Below are 16,504 nucleotides of genomic sequence, written 5' to 3'. Positions count from 1 at the left end.
TAGGTATATAAGCACTCACATCATGTGAAGGGTGTTTCGTACATTTTTCATCCCCTCCACCACCACTCATAGCAATTCAGTAATAATGACGACTACGAAACCGACCGACCTTGAAACGACAGGGCGCGCATACACACACACACACACATATTTATACCTCCTCATCTCACCTCCGGCCTAGAGTCCACGAAAACAACCCTCTGCGCCACGTCGTCTTCGGTTCACACATACACACACACACACACACACACACACACACACACACACACACACACACACACACACACACTCACGCACGCACATTCACACGTGTACAATATAATGTTGTCGGACGGCCAAGCCTCTAGATTCCATCATACCGTTTGCCCCGCACAGTTCCAGACAAAACCATCGCCAAACTGGCGCCTCTTGAAAACGCGTATTATAATGGTGTACATCTTCTCTATACGCGTGTATACCAGTCCGTGTAAAATATTGGCCATGCTAGGGACCCGCCTACCTGTTATACACGTTATGATGGGGTAAGGGAGATTTTTAAATTAAACGAAAGCCAAAAAAATATATAATAATAACCATTATAATATGTTTTATTGTGTGTTGTGTTGTACACAAGTATCTGCCAGATGAATTCTGGATACAGCATATGTATATAATAAATATTATACATTTATATATATATATACTATAATGAGTAAAGAAGAAAAAACGATTTATCAATATAAATCTACTATAAATACTAATAATAATTTAACGCGTATGTGCACGTTTGTGTGTGTTCTCGCCGAATTTTCCCACACAACAGAAAACCAGCAGTGTTCTTCCTATATCAAGCCAGTAGCTAGCAACTATTGTTTATGAAAATCTTTGAAATAATGTAATGATTTGCTTTTAAATAGATAAATTTATAACTATATGTCGCTTGAGTGTACTGTTTGCATTTGAGTCAAGTTATATTTATAACTTTGAACACGGATAAAATGTAATTTAAAAACATTAATTACTATTAAACATATAATTAATAAAGCAATACATCCTATTTTCAGTAATAATAATATCTATAGATAATTGTTTTTTTTTTTTTTTTTAATTAGGTAATGATTTTGTAGCCATAAATTTATTCATTTTTTACATATTTGTTTTTTTTTACGATTTTTACCTCTTACTATGTTGGCCTAGTTCAAAAATTTTAGGCGACCCTTGGATATACAACCTGTTTTTTTGAGTGCTACGGTGGCGGTGGCCTTCGGAGACTTGAACGCCACCACATGCGGCACAATATTTTACACAAAAAAACTGTATGTATACAATGGTTCAAGGGTGGGGGATGTTATAACACGACCTGACACAACAAGCATTTAGTTGGATACATCCAAGGTTGCCAACCTCACATCTGAACCGGTACACTCGCCGAGTGTCGCATATGTGGGTCGTCTAAAAACCCTAACCGGTTATAATAATCTGCATATGTATTGTACACAATATATATGTGTATAATGTGTATACGCATTAGCATAAGCGTGTTATATAATGTCGAGTATACGAGGAAATGACCTCAGCGGGGAGATTAATTGAAAAACGGTCGACAACTTTGTTCTTTTTTTCTTTTCTCTAACGCTGCGTTGAAAACCGCCTTGAATAGAATTCATAAATCACCCGCTTGGGATAGGTATACCCTGGCTGCAATGTTGCTGGGTCAGCTAATGAGCGTCGAGTAAGCATAAAACTTACAAAAGCCGTTGGTCACTCAACCCTTTTCAATAAAAAAAATAAAAAAATAAAACACAAAAAAACTACCACGTTTATTAAAGACAACTTAATCGCTAATTCTTATTACATAATCATTATTTTTACAACACGTACATTTTTACCATCTCAAGCTCAATTTCAATTTATTAGAATCAGGCACAATGCATTTGCGGGTTACTAATTTGCAGGCAAGAGTAGGCTTATTTACGGCTGGTTTATAATGCAAGTTTTCGGGAAGTTCTAGAACCACGGTCTTGTACGATGTCAACGGCACTCTCTCAGTACAAGTCCCATCACCTATGCTCAAAATAGTACATCAAACATCACTAATAATAATGTATTACGTTCATAATAAAAAAAAGAAGCTAAATTGACGGATTTTACTGGTTGGTTGGTCAAGTTGAGGCCGGGAACTCATCAGTATCGTCATTAGTGGGTTGATCTGAACAGGTTTTTTGATTTTCGATGTCCCTTTGTCCGGACACCTGAAAAATACGAATAAAATTATTTTAGCTTCAACAAAATTTCAGCAGGTGTAAAACGAGGAAATCGACAAAAAATGCACAATTAGTACGTTTAAGTCATACATTTTTTAGAGTATAACTTGTTTGAATAAAAAGTAATCGCAAACAAGTCGACCAAAGAAAAGATCATTTTTATAGTAAGATAGTTTTATACACAATTCTAATATTTATATTTACAATATAAATAATATATTTATATTACAATATCATTAAATTTTGTTATTTCTTATAGTTAATAACCAATTTTTTTTTTCATTACAAAGAATGTTTCATCTTTATTTTATATTATTTATTAAAAGAATCATAAGGTTAAATTAGTTTATTTATTTAAGAATATTACCCGTTGTTATTTATTGAGTAATAATTTATGATATTTTATTTTATATTCATTATGTTATTAATTATTTTTCATACTAACTCAGTGTTTCGTTATTTGACAATAATAGTCTCATATTTATTGATTTAGTGCTTTTAATTTTTTTTTTTTTAATCAATTGAATAAACTTTATGTAGATTTTATTTGAATGTACTTACATTTGTATTTTTTAATGCAAACATTATTGAATTCACTTTAATTACTTATAAACATCCATATTATTAATAATTAAGTTTATTTATAAACAAAGAATATAGTGGTTAGTATAGTATCGTAAGTGTTCAACTTTGTATAATGTATATTATAATGTATAATTCTTATAAGCGTATTCATATTTAACGTAAAAAGCTAATAAATGAAGAAATTATTGATAGATTGATCATTTAAATTTCCACATTATCATGAGTTGACGCAAATTTTGATAATATCCGAGACACGTCTTTATTGTAGTATATATTTTTACGTCTTGAATATCATCACTTTTTTAAACCTATTGCTCGTTAGTTGATAATCTAAAACTTACGGCTTATCACACAACTTTTGTGTTAATTAAATTAATTTTAATTTAAATATTCGTATTTTATACTATTAACACGTCTCATAAAAAACACGCTTTTGTATTTTTTTAAATTATTTTTCTTTCATAAAAATAATAATACATATATTATATTACTAATTTAATAATTGATTAGGTAAAAACTAATAAGACAATAAGTATACAAAAATTAATAACTTATAAATCAAACACAGTATGTATTAAATATTTCTTTAATATTATAATTGTACGAACATTCATTTTATTCGTATTTTTAGAGCCAATACAGAGTGTAGTTTATGTTAAAACCAGCTGTATAGACAAAGATTTATTTATTTATCGATGGGGTGTGCGGAGACATAAAATACTAAAATGAATATTTAAACCGCTAAATGGAAACTATAATATCTGATTCTATTTAATCCTTCCAAAGTAATGTAATATAATACAAAATATAAGTTGATACAAATAGATACTTGTCACATGCCACATCCGATTTCCAGTATCTTAATAATAAATACAGCGTGTACAAAATATGTCTTAGTTCTTCACTTAAGTTAGTTAAGTTATTATTTAGTTATTATACAAACTTGGGTATACAGTTAAATTGTTAAATATACTGGCATTAATTGTATTATCACTATCTTATTAGTGTATAATTTTGTTCAACACTAATATTTGTCAAACTTAAATATGTTAATAGCTTACTAATTATTTAAATAAACGAAGAATATGCATACGATTCACAATTCATTATTTATACACTAATATTGAATTTATTTATGTGCTTTTATTTAATTATTTATTATTTATTTATTTATTTTTTTTTTTTTTTGTTATTTAAAATTCCAACTATGTAAAATTTATAATATTAAATGTATTAAACAAATTAATATTTTATGACTATTTTAATTTTGTTCAGATTAAATAATACATTATTGAGATATAATTCGTAAATTAAGCAAATTAACGGTATTTAATTCTGAGCGATGTGATGAATGTACCGTTAATATTGACATTAATTAAAAACAGTAATATTCATAATCAACGGTATTGGTATTTTCATTACTATATTTGTTAAAATTGTTAGTGTTTTACTATAATGGTATTTTAAACATTTTTTGTGTGAAGATACAATTTTTATAATAAAAAAAATGCATTGATTTTAAACATCCGGGTTTATTTTTTGTTGCAAATTGAATCTATAGTAAATGGGAAACTCCAAAAAATAAAACTTCCTAAACTTTTTTTAATAATTGGAAAAACCAAAAAAAAAAAAAAAATAAAATAACGAAGAACAAAAATATTTATGCAACAGAAATTTTTGAAAAACTCAATTTTGTTATTTTATTATAATTTAAAAATAAACGTAGTTTCTAATGTTTCTAAAAAAATAATTTACATAAAATACTGAAATTTTATGGATTTAAAAACAATTTAAAAATACTTTAGTTGTTTTTAAACTATTTTTTGGTATTTAATTTTTTTTTCTGTAAAGAGTGATAAATATTTTGTGTTTGTCATAAAAGCTTGAAAATATTATAAAAAGTTCGTTTTAAGTTGTTCTTAGTTCAACTCAAAAACCTTATGTAAAATTATTTTTTATACAAGCTTACATAGTTAAAATTGTATGTAATAGGATCAAAAAAATAATATTTTAAATCGTTGACTTATTATTTTTAACAATTATGCGTATATTATTTACTACATACAGGGAAACCAAAAAAAAAAAAAAAATAATAAAAAGATTATTTTTAAATTAAACATTGCAGATATTGACTTGTAAGTTTGTTACAAACGTTACAGTATATAACTAGTTATATTATTATGAATTAAATTTATTAATATTATTATTATAAAATATAATATTAATTTAATCTACAGTTTTAATAATGATAAAATTCTTATAAAAATATAAATATAACATAATAAAATATCCTAAGATAAATACATTGTTACAGGTTACCTTTAATCAGAATCATTTTTCGTACAGAAACAATGATTTATTATTGAATTGAAATTTAATACGCCCATTGCAGTATTCTAATAATAAGGAGTATGTACTTAACACTATTGCTATAATACGGCAATATAGCAAAGCAATATGTCTAGTTTTTTATTATGTTTTTATTAGATATTTGTATTTGCAATGAGTTTTGGCTAAATGCAAAAATTCCAAATTTATTACTTAAATTACACTGTACTTTTATACTTTAAAATTTTAAAATCATATTTTAGTTGCAACTTTAATTATACAATTTCCACTAATCTACTGCTCGAACACTATAATGGTGAGTACATTGTATTATAATAACAAAAATGACTAAACAGGAAAAAATCTCAAACCTTATCATAAAATTGTCGGATTTTAATAACTATTTTTAACTGAAAGAAGATTTTTTACAGCGTGCACTAAACTTAACTCCAATTTTTCATTTTTTTTTTCAAATAATTGTATAACATAATTTATAAAAAACTTAACATTTTTTATTTATTTTTTAATGGCATATTTTTAGTTTAAAAATATTAAAATACGGAACTTAATGCATACTGTAAAATAGTTAACTCTATTAATTAAAATAATAATAATCGAATTTGGTTTATTCCGCAGGACAAGATTATTATTCCCCTACAGTGTATTTTTAAGGACAAAATGACATTAACATTAGGTGCTTTAAGCATGATTCTTATCATGATAAGTATCTAAATATTCTAAACACATTTAAAATACAAGTAAATTAGATTTTTCAAGTTTACTTTTGAACGTTAGGACGAATGCCCTTGCCTTGCTTATATTGAGATATTTATAGTTTACGAGTACATTAGTTCAATTCTAAAGGTTAGTGTTTCTTATAAGTACAAATTTATTACTTTAAGATTATTAGTTGAAAAACGTAAAAAAGTATATATTTTTATATAATTTAAAATTAAAAAATATTCAACAATAAGCTTGTTTCATGTAAATTAAATAATTGTTAAGGAAATAAATTATTTAAATTAATTAAACAATTAAAAATAGAAATTTACTTTAAATATAACAAATAATTGAAAAGTAGACTTAATTTATAATAAAGTAAATTTGATATACCGTTCTAACCTTTGTTGCTAAGAAAATCAAATAGAATACGATGAGAGAAGTATAAAAGTATCTTTAAAATAAGCCTATTTTAATTAGTTAAATACAATTTAAGAAGCTTAATTATTTTTTATTAAAGAACTTAAATTCATCCAATTGGTTCAAAAAATCGTGTAACAATTAATTCTTGAACCTAAATTTATTTTCAATAACTTAATACCGTAAACAAAAAATTAAAATATATAAAATAAGTGTCTGAAAAATATAAATAATAATGATTACTATATTATTATTATGGCGAAAATGACATAATATACAATTACATTATGAAAAAGTTTCATACATTTTTTAAATAACAAAATTAAAATTAATTAATTTCATATAAATTTTCTAACGCATAAAAACGTTACTGATAAAGTACAAGAACATAAAATATATGATAACTGTGTGTACGTGCTTAACGAATTTATATTTGTATAAATTATGAACATTTCGTGAGCCGCGTAATTGACTGGATTAAAGCAATGTTACGATTAAGAAAAAATATATTAATGAAAACTTCTCTTCTATAGTCAATAGCATAAAAATTATAAATACTCGTAAAAGTGATTTAAATGAATATAACTGGGTTATAACTTATAAGTTATAAGCATAATAAACAATTTTACAAATTTTAGTAATTATTTTATTAACTGTTAGAACATCAAATAGCGCCCAAAGAAGTCATGTCGTAATTATTAAATTATTTAAAAAATATATATATTTTCATTTTTATATTAAATTATATAAATAAAATTTTAATATCTTATATATATAATATATATATATATTAGAATTTCTAACGCATATCTATACAAACTGTTAATACTTGGATACAAATATATTTATATTGTTTGAACAGAATCTAGAGACAACGCAAACTCTTAATTTTAAAATCGTAACCCTTTTTATACAGTAATTTTTTATCCAGTTTTTATTTGTTTCGTTTATTATAACGATGCGTCATTATTAAAATATATAAACGGGTAGTTTATGAGTTACGTAGAATAATTTACATAGAATGTTTTTTATTTAATTTTTACGATATCCAGGATATAAATTATTTAAATATTTAAATAAAAAAATTAATTTTATCTTATTTTCAAGCATAATTTCAAATGGTTGATATTCAAACTTTATAAGATATTCAGTTGGTAAGAACTAAACTTTTTATTTAATAAAATCAGCATTTTTTATATTTTTTTATATAGAAATTGAAATAAATTGTTCTTGATTCTTTTGTTTAAAATTGATAATTAATTTGGCAAAAAATGTTAAATGATACTTTTCCTGCATTAAAATGTCCTTGGACATTTGAATAAAATCACGATTCTTAATCCATATAAAATTATAAAATATATAATAACAATAAAGGTTTTACATTAATTCTATTTTATACTTAATAGTGTTATAATTAAATAATTTATGATATTAATAAATTTGATTAACTTTAATTAATTTTTTCCGATGACACAATAATCATTTAAAAAAAATAAATTTACTTGATTTTTTTAGAATGATTGGTATGTATAAATTGTTTTATTATTTGTTGAAAATTTATGTATTCTATCATAGAATACAAATAATATGAAAAATTTTAAACACAATTCGGTTGTACCTAACTTAAGAAGTCCTGAAAAAAAATGTGTATTTTCTAATAAGTTGAAATGTTAAAATTATATTATTACGAAGATTTAATTGTAAAATGCATAAATGATTTTTTTTTTAATAAATTTGCTATTTTTTAGTTTTATTTTTGACTTACTTTATTTTTCCTTTGGTCTTCCAATGATAGGTTTCTTTACGATTGTTCTTTTTTTCGTGACATTTGATTTTTGGTGTGTTACAACGGATCCTCCGGTCTCCTAAGTCCATTCTATTGACCCGTATCTCTGGTAACCAAGATTTATTTTCTCTATTCAGCTTGAACGATGGTTTAATTTCTACTGTAGACTACTAATTAATTTATTAATTTAACCAAATGAAAAAGATAAAAATTTTACATTCATTTTAATATTAAAATATATATATATATTAAAATTAAATAACATTAACAATGTTTTAGGACGCTCACAATAATTTATTCGGTGTCTATGCTGTATTAATCGGGAACAATCGTATAATTGCCAAAGTGCTGAACTACGGGCGTGTGTGTTTAAATACGTGTCGGTGAATAATGACAGGTGCCTGAATTTATAATAATAATGAATAACCGTGTCGGATTAATGTTTCAGAGCCGGTAACAGGGTGGTACGCCAGGTCAAGCGATGTTACGCTTTATGTCGAGTAGATCGAAGAAGTTTTTTTTTCATATTTACTTTTCTACCCTTAACGTACTCTGTAATTGGTTATTATCTAATAAAAATATTAGACATAGAGTTATAGCGGGTATTTTGAATATTTTATTTTCATGGTTATATTTAATACTTTACAATTTAGTGTTTTTGTCCGTGTACATACATCTTGTACATATTGAAATAGTGTTAAAATTTACACAACGACACACCCTCATCGAAAAGTGGACCCTTGCAAAAAGGATTGTAGAAAATGTACAAAAAAAAAAAAAGAAGAAGACAAATCTTAGCCGAATGGCAAAAAAAAATGTCTTGCGACTGTTTTTGTTTTTACTTTAAACTTTATACTTTATACACCGACAAACATTGATAAAAATTCATAAAAACTTGACTTTATTAAAGTACAAAAATGGAGGGGGGGGTATATTTCAATACTAGGTACCCTTCATAAAATTAATAACCATTTCAAATATTGGATAATAAAATTGGGTCATAGAGATGCAGTTAAGATAAATTTAAATAATTTAATACTTTCTTAATTAAACTCTACGAATATGTGTTATTAGTTATTACTTATTATTTTGCATTAATTTATTTACATAATATATTATCTAGATTTAAAAGTATAATATAATTAGTAGTAAATTATTGATGTACAAATATACATTTTAACCATATATTTTAATTTTGATTATTGTTTAAATATAATATTCTATATTTACTGAAAATTTGAATAAACTTACAATGTTTTTCGTTTAAAAATGCTTTACTGGTACTCTATAGCTTAAAAATTATATTTCGTTGCTTATTACTTATTGATAAATTACAGGAAAAATCGTTTTCAATTAAGTAAATTTATTAAGAAAAACTTTCAAATAAGGTTTAGTCATTTAGAGCATATATTAAAAAGACAAAATAATTTATACAATTTAAACTCATAAAACTACGTTGTACCTAATCTATATACTACAGTTAAGTTATATTCTATCCAGCTACCTCATATGATAGACCATAATACTAAAAATTATTAAATATTATATTTTATAGTTAAATAATATACACAATTTAAAATAATTTTAATACTTATATTTCCATCCACAAAAATTTTTAATCACTATAAAACCATGCTACTACAGATTTACATTTAAGATACATCATTATTGTGTATGCTTACTAAATCAATGTTGTTCATAAAAAGTGTTTGTGTGTGTGTGTGTGTAATGTACCTATATAATGTATATAATATATTTATTTTTTATTTCCTTACAATTCAGTCAACATTTGTGAAAACAACTACATAGTTAGGTACATTTTATGATAACTATAGCCAGAATAATTGTATACAATTATAAATTAATTAAAGTTTTTTTATTTTGTTTTAGTAATAATATGTTTTGTAAACAAATTAATCAAATACTGTGGATGGATAGGAGCCCACGAGTACATACAAATACTACCTACTATACTAGTATATATAGTAGGTAGCAGGTAACCTACACAACATTAAAGCGACAGTTCTAAAATTACAAACGAACCAACCCGTGGTGTCTCATTAATTAGTCGTGGTACAATTAGTTGCAAGTCAAATTTATTCTAAAACAATGGTCGTGAAAATGTTATTTTATTTTTATACAATAAATGTGCGATACCGTTGATTGCGATGGTCAGGTGGACTTGGCACCAAATATCGGACATAATTTCCCAGCACGAGTAAAATGTTCATTATTTTATCTCAGAGTTGATAATTATTACAAAATTATTATTATTTTCCATTAATACCTATAACTTTTTCGAAATTTATATGTAACATCATTTTACGTATCTACGCGAATAGGTCATAGCAAAATATAAAGTAATTAAAATAAAATATTATCTAACATTTTTTTAAAGATAGATTAAAAATAATCTAGGTATATTTCTATTTCCGAAATACTTAATTAAGTGACATACGTTACAAATTATTTTTTAACAATTTTAATCTTTGCATAGCTTATGCAACAGTGTAATACTATAATTGTAATGTATAAATGTGCACTTTGAGGGTGTTTTAGAAACTCCAAAGGAGATATAATGATGTATATTGTTTCCTTACTTAATTTTTCTATTCTTCTAAGTCCAACCACTTTTACCAAATTTATAAAAATAAAGTAAAAATTGTTTAACATTTTATACAACTGTTACTATATCACCATAACCATTTAAAAATATCAAATATGTATATATCTGTAAGCTGTAATAGAACAGGAAGATGAGATAAATTGTTACTTTTATTATTGGGTATCTCATATAAATTAATTAGAAAATTATAGCATACATCTGGATGTGTTATCTAAGCGTATCTACCTATTATCTAAAAAAACTACAATACAATCATTTAATTTTAATCGTCAAAAAATGTTCTAATGTATTTATTTTTTTGTTAGGCTATAGAATTTTTAGATGTGCATGATAGGTAACCAAATTAATTAAAATGTGTTACTGGTTAAATGAATCTATACAAAGTTTATAATGAAGATTTACTCTTTTAAAATCATTGAAGTTGTATTAACATTGATTAATTATGAGTTAAAATCGATTTCCGTTAGGTTTTTATATATATATAAATAAAATATACAATCTATAGAATTAAGCACAATAAGTATATATAAATTATGGGATAAAAACAATGTTGGGGTTACGTGATTAAGAAGCTTCTCACTAGTGACACTTAGCTTGGGCATTTGTTAAGCTTAAAAATGTAACGAAGTAAGTAATATTTAGATGCACAATAATTTGAATTAAAAGTAATATCAGTCGATTGACTAAAATGTTTTCACAAAGTGTATACAAAATAAAATATATAAACAAAAAGGTATTGTTTTGCATTATAAGAATTTATAATACTATTACATGTTATTTGTTGGATCGTTAATAAAAACAATTATTTAAAAATAATACAGAAAAAATAATTTTAAACTTTAAAGTATAAATATCGCGACAGTTTAAATTAATTATACTATACTGTTTAATAGGTTAATAAATTTAAAATGTTCAATATAATGTTATACCAAATGCTTACTATAAATAACTAATTATCTGTATTGACTATAGGTACATATTATATTTTTTAATTGTTTAAATACCTTATATTAATATACTTACTACCAACCGTATATAATATAAAAAATTATACCAATAATTAAATTAGGTTAATTACATTTAATAAGTTATTTACTTAAAATATATTAGAACCACTTTTTATTTGAATCCTAACAGATTTGATATTTTGATGCACCTATATATTTATATGTTTTATTTGTTTTCTTAACAATCACATAATAATAATATAAACCAATAAAATATACATAAAATATTTTATTTTTTAATTTGGTACTTCTATGTAGGTACCTATCAAATAATATTAATAAATATTAAATAATTGTTTATTAAAAATATTTCTAATAATAGGTTGTATTTAATAGATTTGAAAATGCAGAAAATATTATTTAATGATAGTAAGAGATATAAATACTATTATTTAATACTATTCTCTAATATTTTTACAAATACTAACAAATAATATTTATCAAATTTCGAAGAATTTAAAAAGTAATCGAAAATAAATACTTTTATCTAACTATTACTCTAAGATCAATCGTAGTTTTCTAATTATTCAATCAAAAATATCTCAAATGATTTTGTATAAATTAGCATTTTTATTAACTTTACGTAAATATTCTAATCAATCTATTTTAGTAACATGAAAATATCAACCCATAATAATATAGACCATTCTAATCTTAATATAGGTAAACAATAAACATATAAATATAGAATATATTTAGTTACAAATAACAAGTTGTCAATACATTCATGTCAGTCTACTTAAAATTCTTTTATGTAAATTTTTATGTTTAAAATAAATTTGGGATTTCTTATGAATTATTTAATTATGTTTAAAAGCTTTATAGTATACGTTTATTTGGTCACTTAAAAAACTACCTAATTAGATACATGACGTATACATATATCATAAAAAATATATTTCTCAAATCTCCTAACCTAACTTAGGTTCCTCTTTATTCTAAAAAAAAAAAACATAGTGGAGCCTATTTGAGTTTATGATTTAAGCAGACCACAATAATATTATTCATTATAAAAATTAAAAAATATAATATATTATCAAAGTATACAACTCATACAATTTTAATAATTCACTTTATATAATATATATATATATCAATCTTAAACATTCTTAACGTAATTTAAATTCTAAAAATTATATTCTTGGTCATTCATTAAAAAAAAGTTTAAGTTTTTTTTTACAGATGTCATATAGGTGATAAAAGAAAACTCGTTTTTGTTTTGTCACTATCTACAAATGTGTAATATAATGTAATAGCAAAATATATGAATTTAGAAAAATTAATTTTGTGTAGATGGTTTTAATATATAATTAAAATCAAAATTAATAAAAAGTAATAATTATCAAAAAATAATAAGCATTCAAAAGTATTTTTAGGATAATAATCTCAAACAAATTATCTAGGGTATATTATAGGCGATCATTGATATATTGATATTAAATAAGTTGTAGCTTCCTATATTTAAAATATTATAATTTTAAAATAATGTTTATGACTCAATGAGTCACTTTAAAATTTAATTATCAATAAAAACGTAAGAAATGTATTAGATAATATTCTCACTTTTAAAATTCATTATAGACCAATTTACCTTTAAAGTAATATTAACAACACAAAACAGATATATTGATAAATACAAATTAGTATATAGGTGTGTTGTACGTTTGTAAGATGGACACTACAAATATGTGCGTATAAAAACCTCCTGAATGTATGATACATACATTTAAGAACAAATAAATTATTAAAATGTATACGATACACAATTAAACAATTTACTAATGAAAACATTACATTTATGTAATATTGATTGGACAATAAATTATACTAAAATTATAAAATAATAGCAGATAGCAGAGATACTCGTATAAAACTATACCTGTTTTTTAACATATTCCGGGAAAATAAAACAGCAATTTATACATATTTAAATGAGGATTTTATTTTAAAATTTTAATTTTTTTTAATGCGATATTATCTACCTTAGAAAATAAAGAAATTCATAAGATTTAAAATAAATAAGAAACATATCTATATAACGTTGAAAAACGTTGAAATTTAGTCGAACAGATGGCTATAAGATAATAATTGTTTGTGTTTTTCTTTTTGGGGTCAATTGACGTAAATTCCAATCTGATAAACTTACAAAGTGTTCAAACAAAAAGTTTTTCGTGTGCATTTACAGCTCAGTTGTTTATTGATTTTATGAATAAGTTTGTTTTTGTGCACACATAGAGTATTCGTCACGCTTTGAGTACACGGGCCCTCGAGTAATAATTACTAATATTATTATTGAATTACAACATTTACATCTATGTATAACGTTTATATCTATACAAAAATATTTATTGGTAATTAACTACGTTTAATGGAAACTGTTGTTAAGTAAACCTATAAGCTACAGTGTCTTGCGTATGGTATAAAATATTACGACAACAGAGATGACATTTTTACTGAAATCTAGACTATAAAGGACGAATAACAATAATATATATATATATGTATGTATGTTTATATGTATGTATGTATATATTTATGTATGTATATATATATGGTATAGTTTTCGACAATGTAATAAGTAATTCACGCGAGTTTTGTGCACTACTTATTATGAGACGTCTCGACACATTCATCAAGAGAAAATAAATGTTCGTTTGCGAATTAATGACCGACAAGTAAGAGAAAACTCGAAACTTATAAATCGGACGAACATTTGCGAAAAGTTTTAATCGCGCGTGGTACAGTATTATTATACAGGTATCAACCATAAGTCCGCCGTCTTCGACCGTTTGAGGCGTACAAGATTTATTTACGCGTTAATTTCCGTAGATATACAACATACTACGCGTGTATTATATTGTAATAAAAGACGGTGCGATAGATGGGTGTACGCGACCTTTAAGTCTCCAGGTGTCGGAACGTTGCGGAAAAAAAGATCTCCTTTTATATCTGCGTGTGCGCCGTGTAGAAATATATTGTATCTGACACGCCGTCACCGGACAGAGCACCGGCGCTGCTAAAGAAAAACCGTCCGTGCGAGCGCGTACATATATGGAAATCGTTCGAATCGGCAGCGGCCGCGGTGGTGGTGGCTGTGGCGGCGGCGGAGAGGCATAAAGGGTTGCGACTCGGTTTTCGGAGAAAAGCTCTCTCGGACTACGTGACGTAGTGACCACCACCGCCACCTCCAACCCCAACACTACCACTCACACCACCTCCGTCACCACCACGCGCCGTCAGGCCACACCGTCGTTAACGGACGGGCAGGCTGGCGAGCGAGTGGCCGAAGAGGAATATATACACGTATAGAAAAGGGGCGGCGAGGGGAGGGGAGGGGGAAGAGGAAGTGAAGTAAGCAACGGACCGGAAGAGTGGGCCGGAGGGACGGCGTTTCCACCGCGCCTTCACTCCAGACGCACACACGCGCGCGCGCGCGCGCGCACAGACACTATACCTCTAAACGCACTTCTCTCCACGCCACGCCACCGACACCGGCCGATGTCCGAGAGAGAACACGCGTGTGCGCGCCCCCGGCCGTCCGCGCGCGATTATTCAAATACAACGTATACACCGTGCGCTCCCCCACCCACCGCGACCGACCCCTAGCCCGCACGTCGCGGGTCGCCTTCGCCTCCGTAGAGCTTGTGCTTTCGCCATCACTTTGGTCCGCCACCACCGCCTCCGGGTGACACCCTGCACCACCGCACCGGCTATCGCGTCCTCCTTCTCCGACAGTATAATATGTACATATATATGTACGTTATATATGTACATAATATAATATGTATATATATATATATATATACGCGAACAGTGGAGAATATATATATATATAAATGTACTCCTCAGCATCCAACGCCGCCCGCGCACAGCTTCCCTTCTCTCTAACCTAATCGATTCTTCAATAAAGGGGTGTCAAGAAAACGGGGTGGATCGCCGCCGCCGCCGCTGCCGTTGCCGGACGGCCACGTGAGCATATTGATAAATGGCGAGAGAGACGGAGAGACTGGCCACCACCGCCACCGGCTTTTTGCTCGTCCACACACAAACACACACATACACGTACACAAACCCACATACCCACACACCCGAAGCGAGTTAGCATATATGTGTGCGTGTGCGTGTGTGTGTGTGTACGTGTATGCATATATATACATACATAATAATATATACGAACGTTTCACCGCCGGACCTCGGACCGCCGCCGCCGCCGCCGCCGCCTCCACGCTACAACTGGCCGCTAGCCCACCGTCGCCCGAGCCTCCATCGTCCCGCGTGTGCGCCCGAGTTCGCCCGCTGTGTGTAATATATATATATATAATAATATACATATATATGTATACGTGAGTAGCGGCCCGCACCGCCGTCGCTACGCGCCGCTGCTGCTATTGCCCTCACCGAGCTAATTATTCAAACTTAAGCGTGTGGACTTTAACGGCACCCTCCCCCTCGAGCGACTCGCTGGGATATTCACCTACAAGATCCGATCAATACCCATTCTTTTGACACTAAAAACCTCGCCGGAACGTACGCCGCAAACGTGTAATATTATTATCATAATATAATATATTATTTCGTTCGGTTTTCGCCGCGCCTTGTACCAGCAGGCTGCCGTGATTACGTCGCAGCACTCGTATACCAGCGAGAAGCGCGGGTTTTCTTTTCGATTTTGTAAGCTCCTCGAGACCGCATCACTTCCGCGCGAAACCATTTCATAATAAATTGTACACGGCACATAAGTGCGGCGTGTGCGTATGTTTGTACGGTGGCCGCCTCAGCGTTTGTTGAA

General features: G+C 27.7%; 1 protein-coding gene across 4 annotated transcripts; it reads right to left on the bottom strand.

Annotated features, from left to right (window-relative positions):
- Positions 1-1,799: 1,799 nt before the first annotated feature.
- LOC112594216 lies at positions 1,800-8,456 on the bottom strand. 4 transcript variants are annotated; one of them, XM_025338893.1, is made up of 4 exons: positions 8,371-8,456; positions 8,062-8,252; positions 2,131-2,231; positions 1,800-2,043 (listed from the first exon to the last, which is right to left on the bottom strand). In XM_025338893.1, the coding sequence occupies exons 2-4, from the start codon at positions 8,169-8,171 to the stop codon at positions 1,865-1,867; spliced, it is 390 nt and encodes a 129-aa protein (XP_025194678.1). In that variant the 5' UTR covers positions 8,172-8,252; positions 8,371-8,456; the 3' UTR covers positions 1,800-1,864. The 4 variants fall into 4 exon arrangements, with proteins under 4 accessions (XP_025194678.1, XP_025194679.1, XP_025194681.1 ...); XM_025338894.1 differs by having other exon boundaries at positions 8,062-8,249; XM_025338896.1 differs by having other exon boundaries at positions 8,062-8,188.
- Between the last annotated feature and the right edge of the window lie 8,048 nt (positions 8,457-16,504).

Source organism: Melanaphis sacchari, unplaced genomic scaffold, assembly GCF_002803265.2.
Source record: "Melanaphis sacchari strain LSU unplaced genomic scaffold, SCAv2.0 Contig221_pilon_pilon, whole genome shotgun sequence".
Classification (NCBI taxonomy): domain Eukaryota; kingdom Metazoa; phylum Arthropoda; class Insecta; order Hemiptera; family Aphididae; genus Melanaphis; species Melanaphis sacchari.
This window is presented reverse-complemented; position numbering and strand designations above follow the sequence as displayed.

Bases quoted from the DNA above. Each gene is read 5' to 3' on its own strand.
- LOC112594216 (XM_025338893.1), bottom strand. From the start codon at position 8,171: ATGGACTTAGGAGACCGGAGGATCCGTTGTAACACACCAAAAATCAAA. The intron at 2,232-8,061 runs GTAAGTCAAAAA...CGTATTTTTCAG, and splicing joins AAGACCAAAGGAAAAATAAA to GTGTCCGGACAAAGGGACAT. The intron at 2,044-2,130 runs GTAAAATCCGTC...TTTTGAGCATAG, and splicing joins TCAACTTGACCAACCAACCA to GTGATGGGACTTGTACTGAG.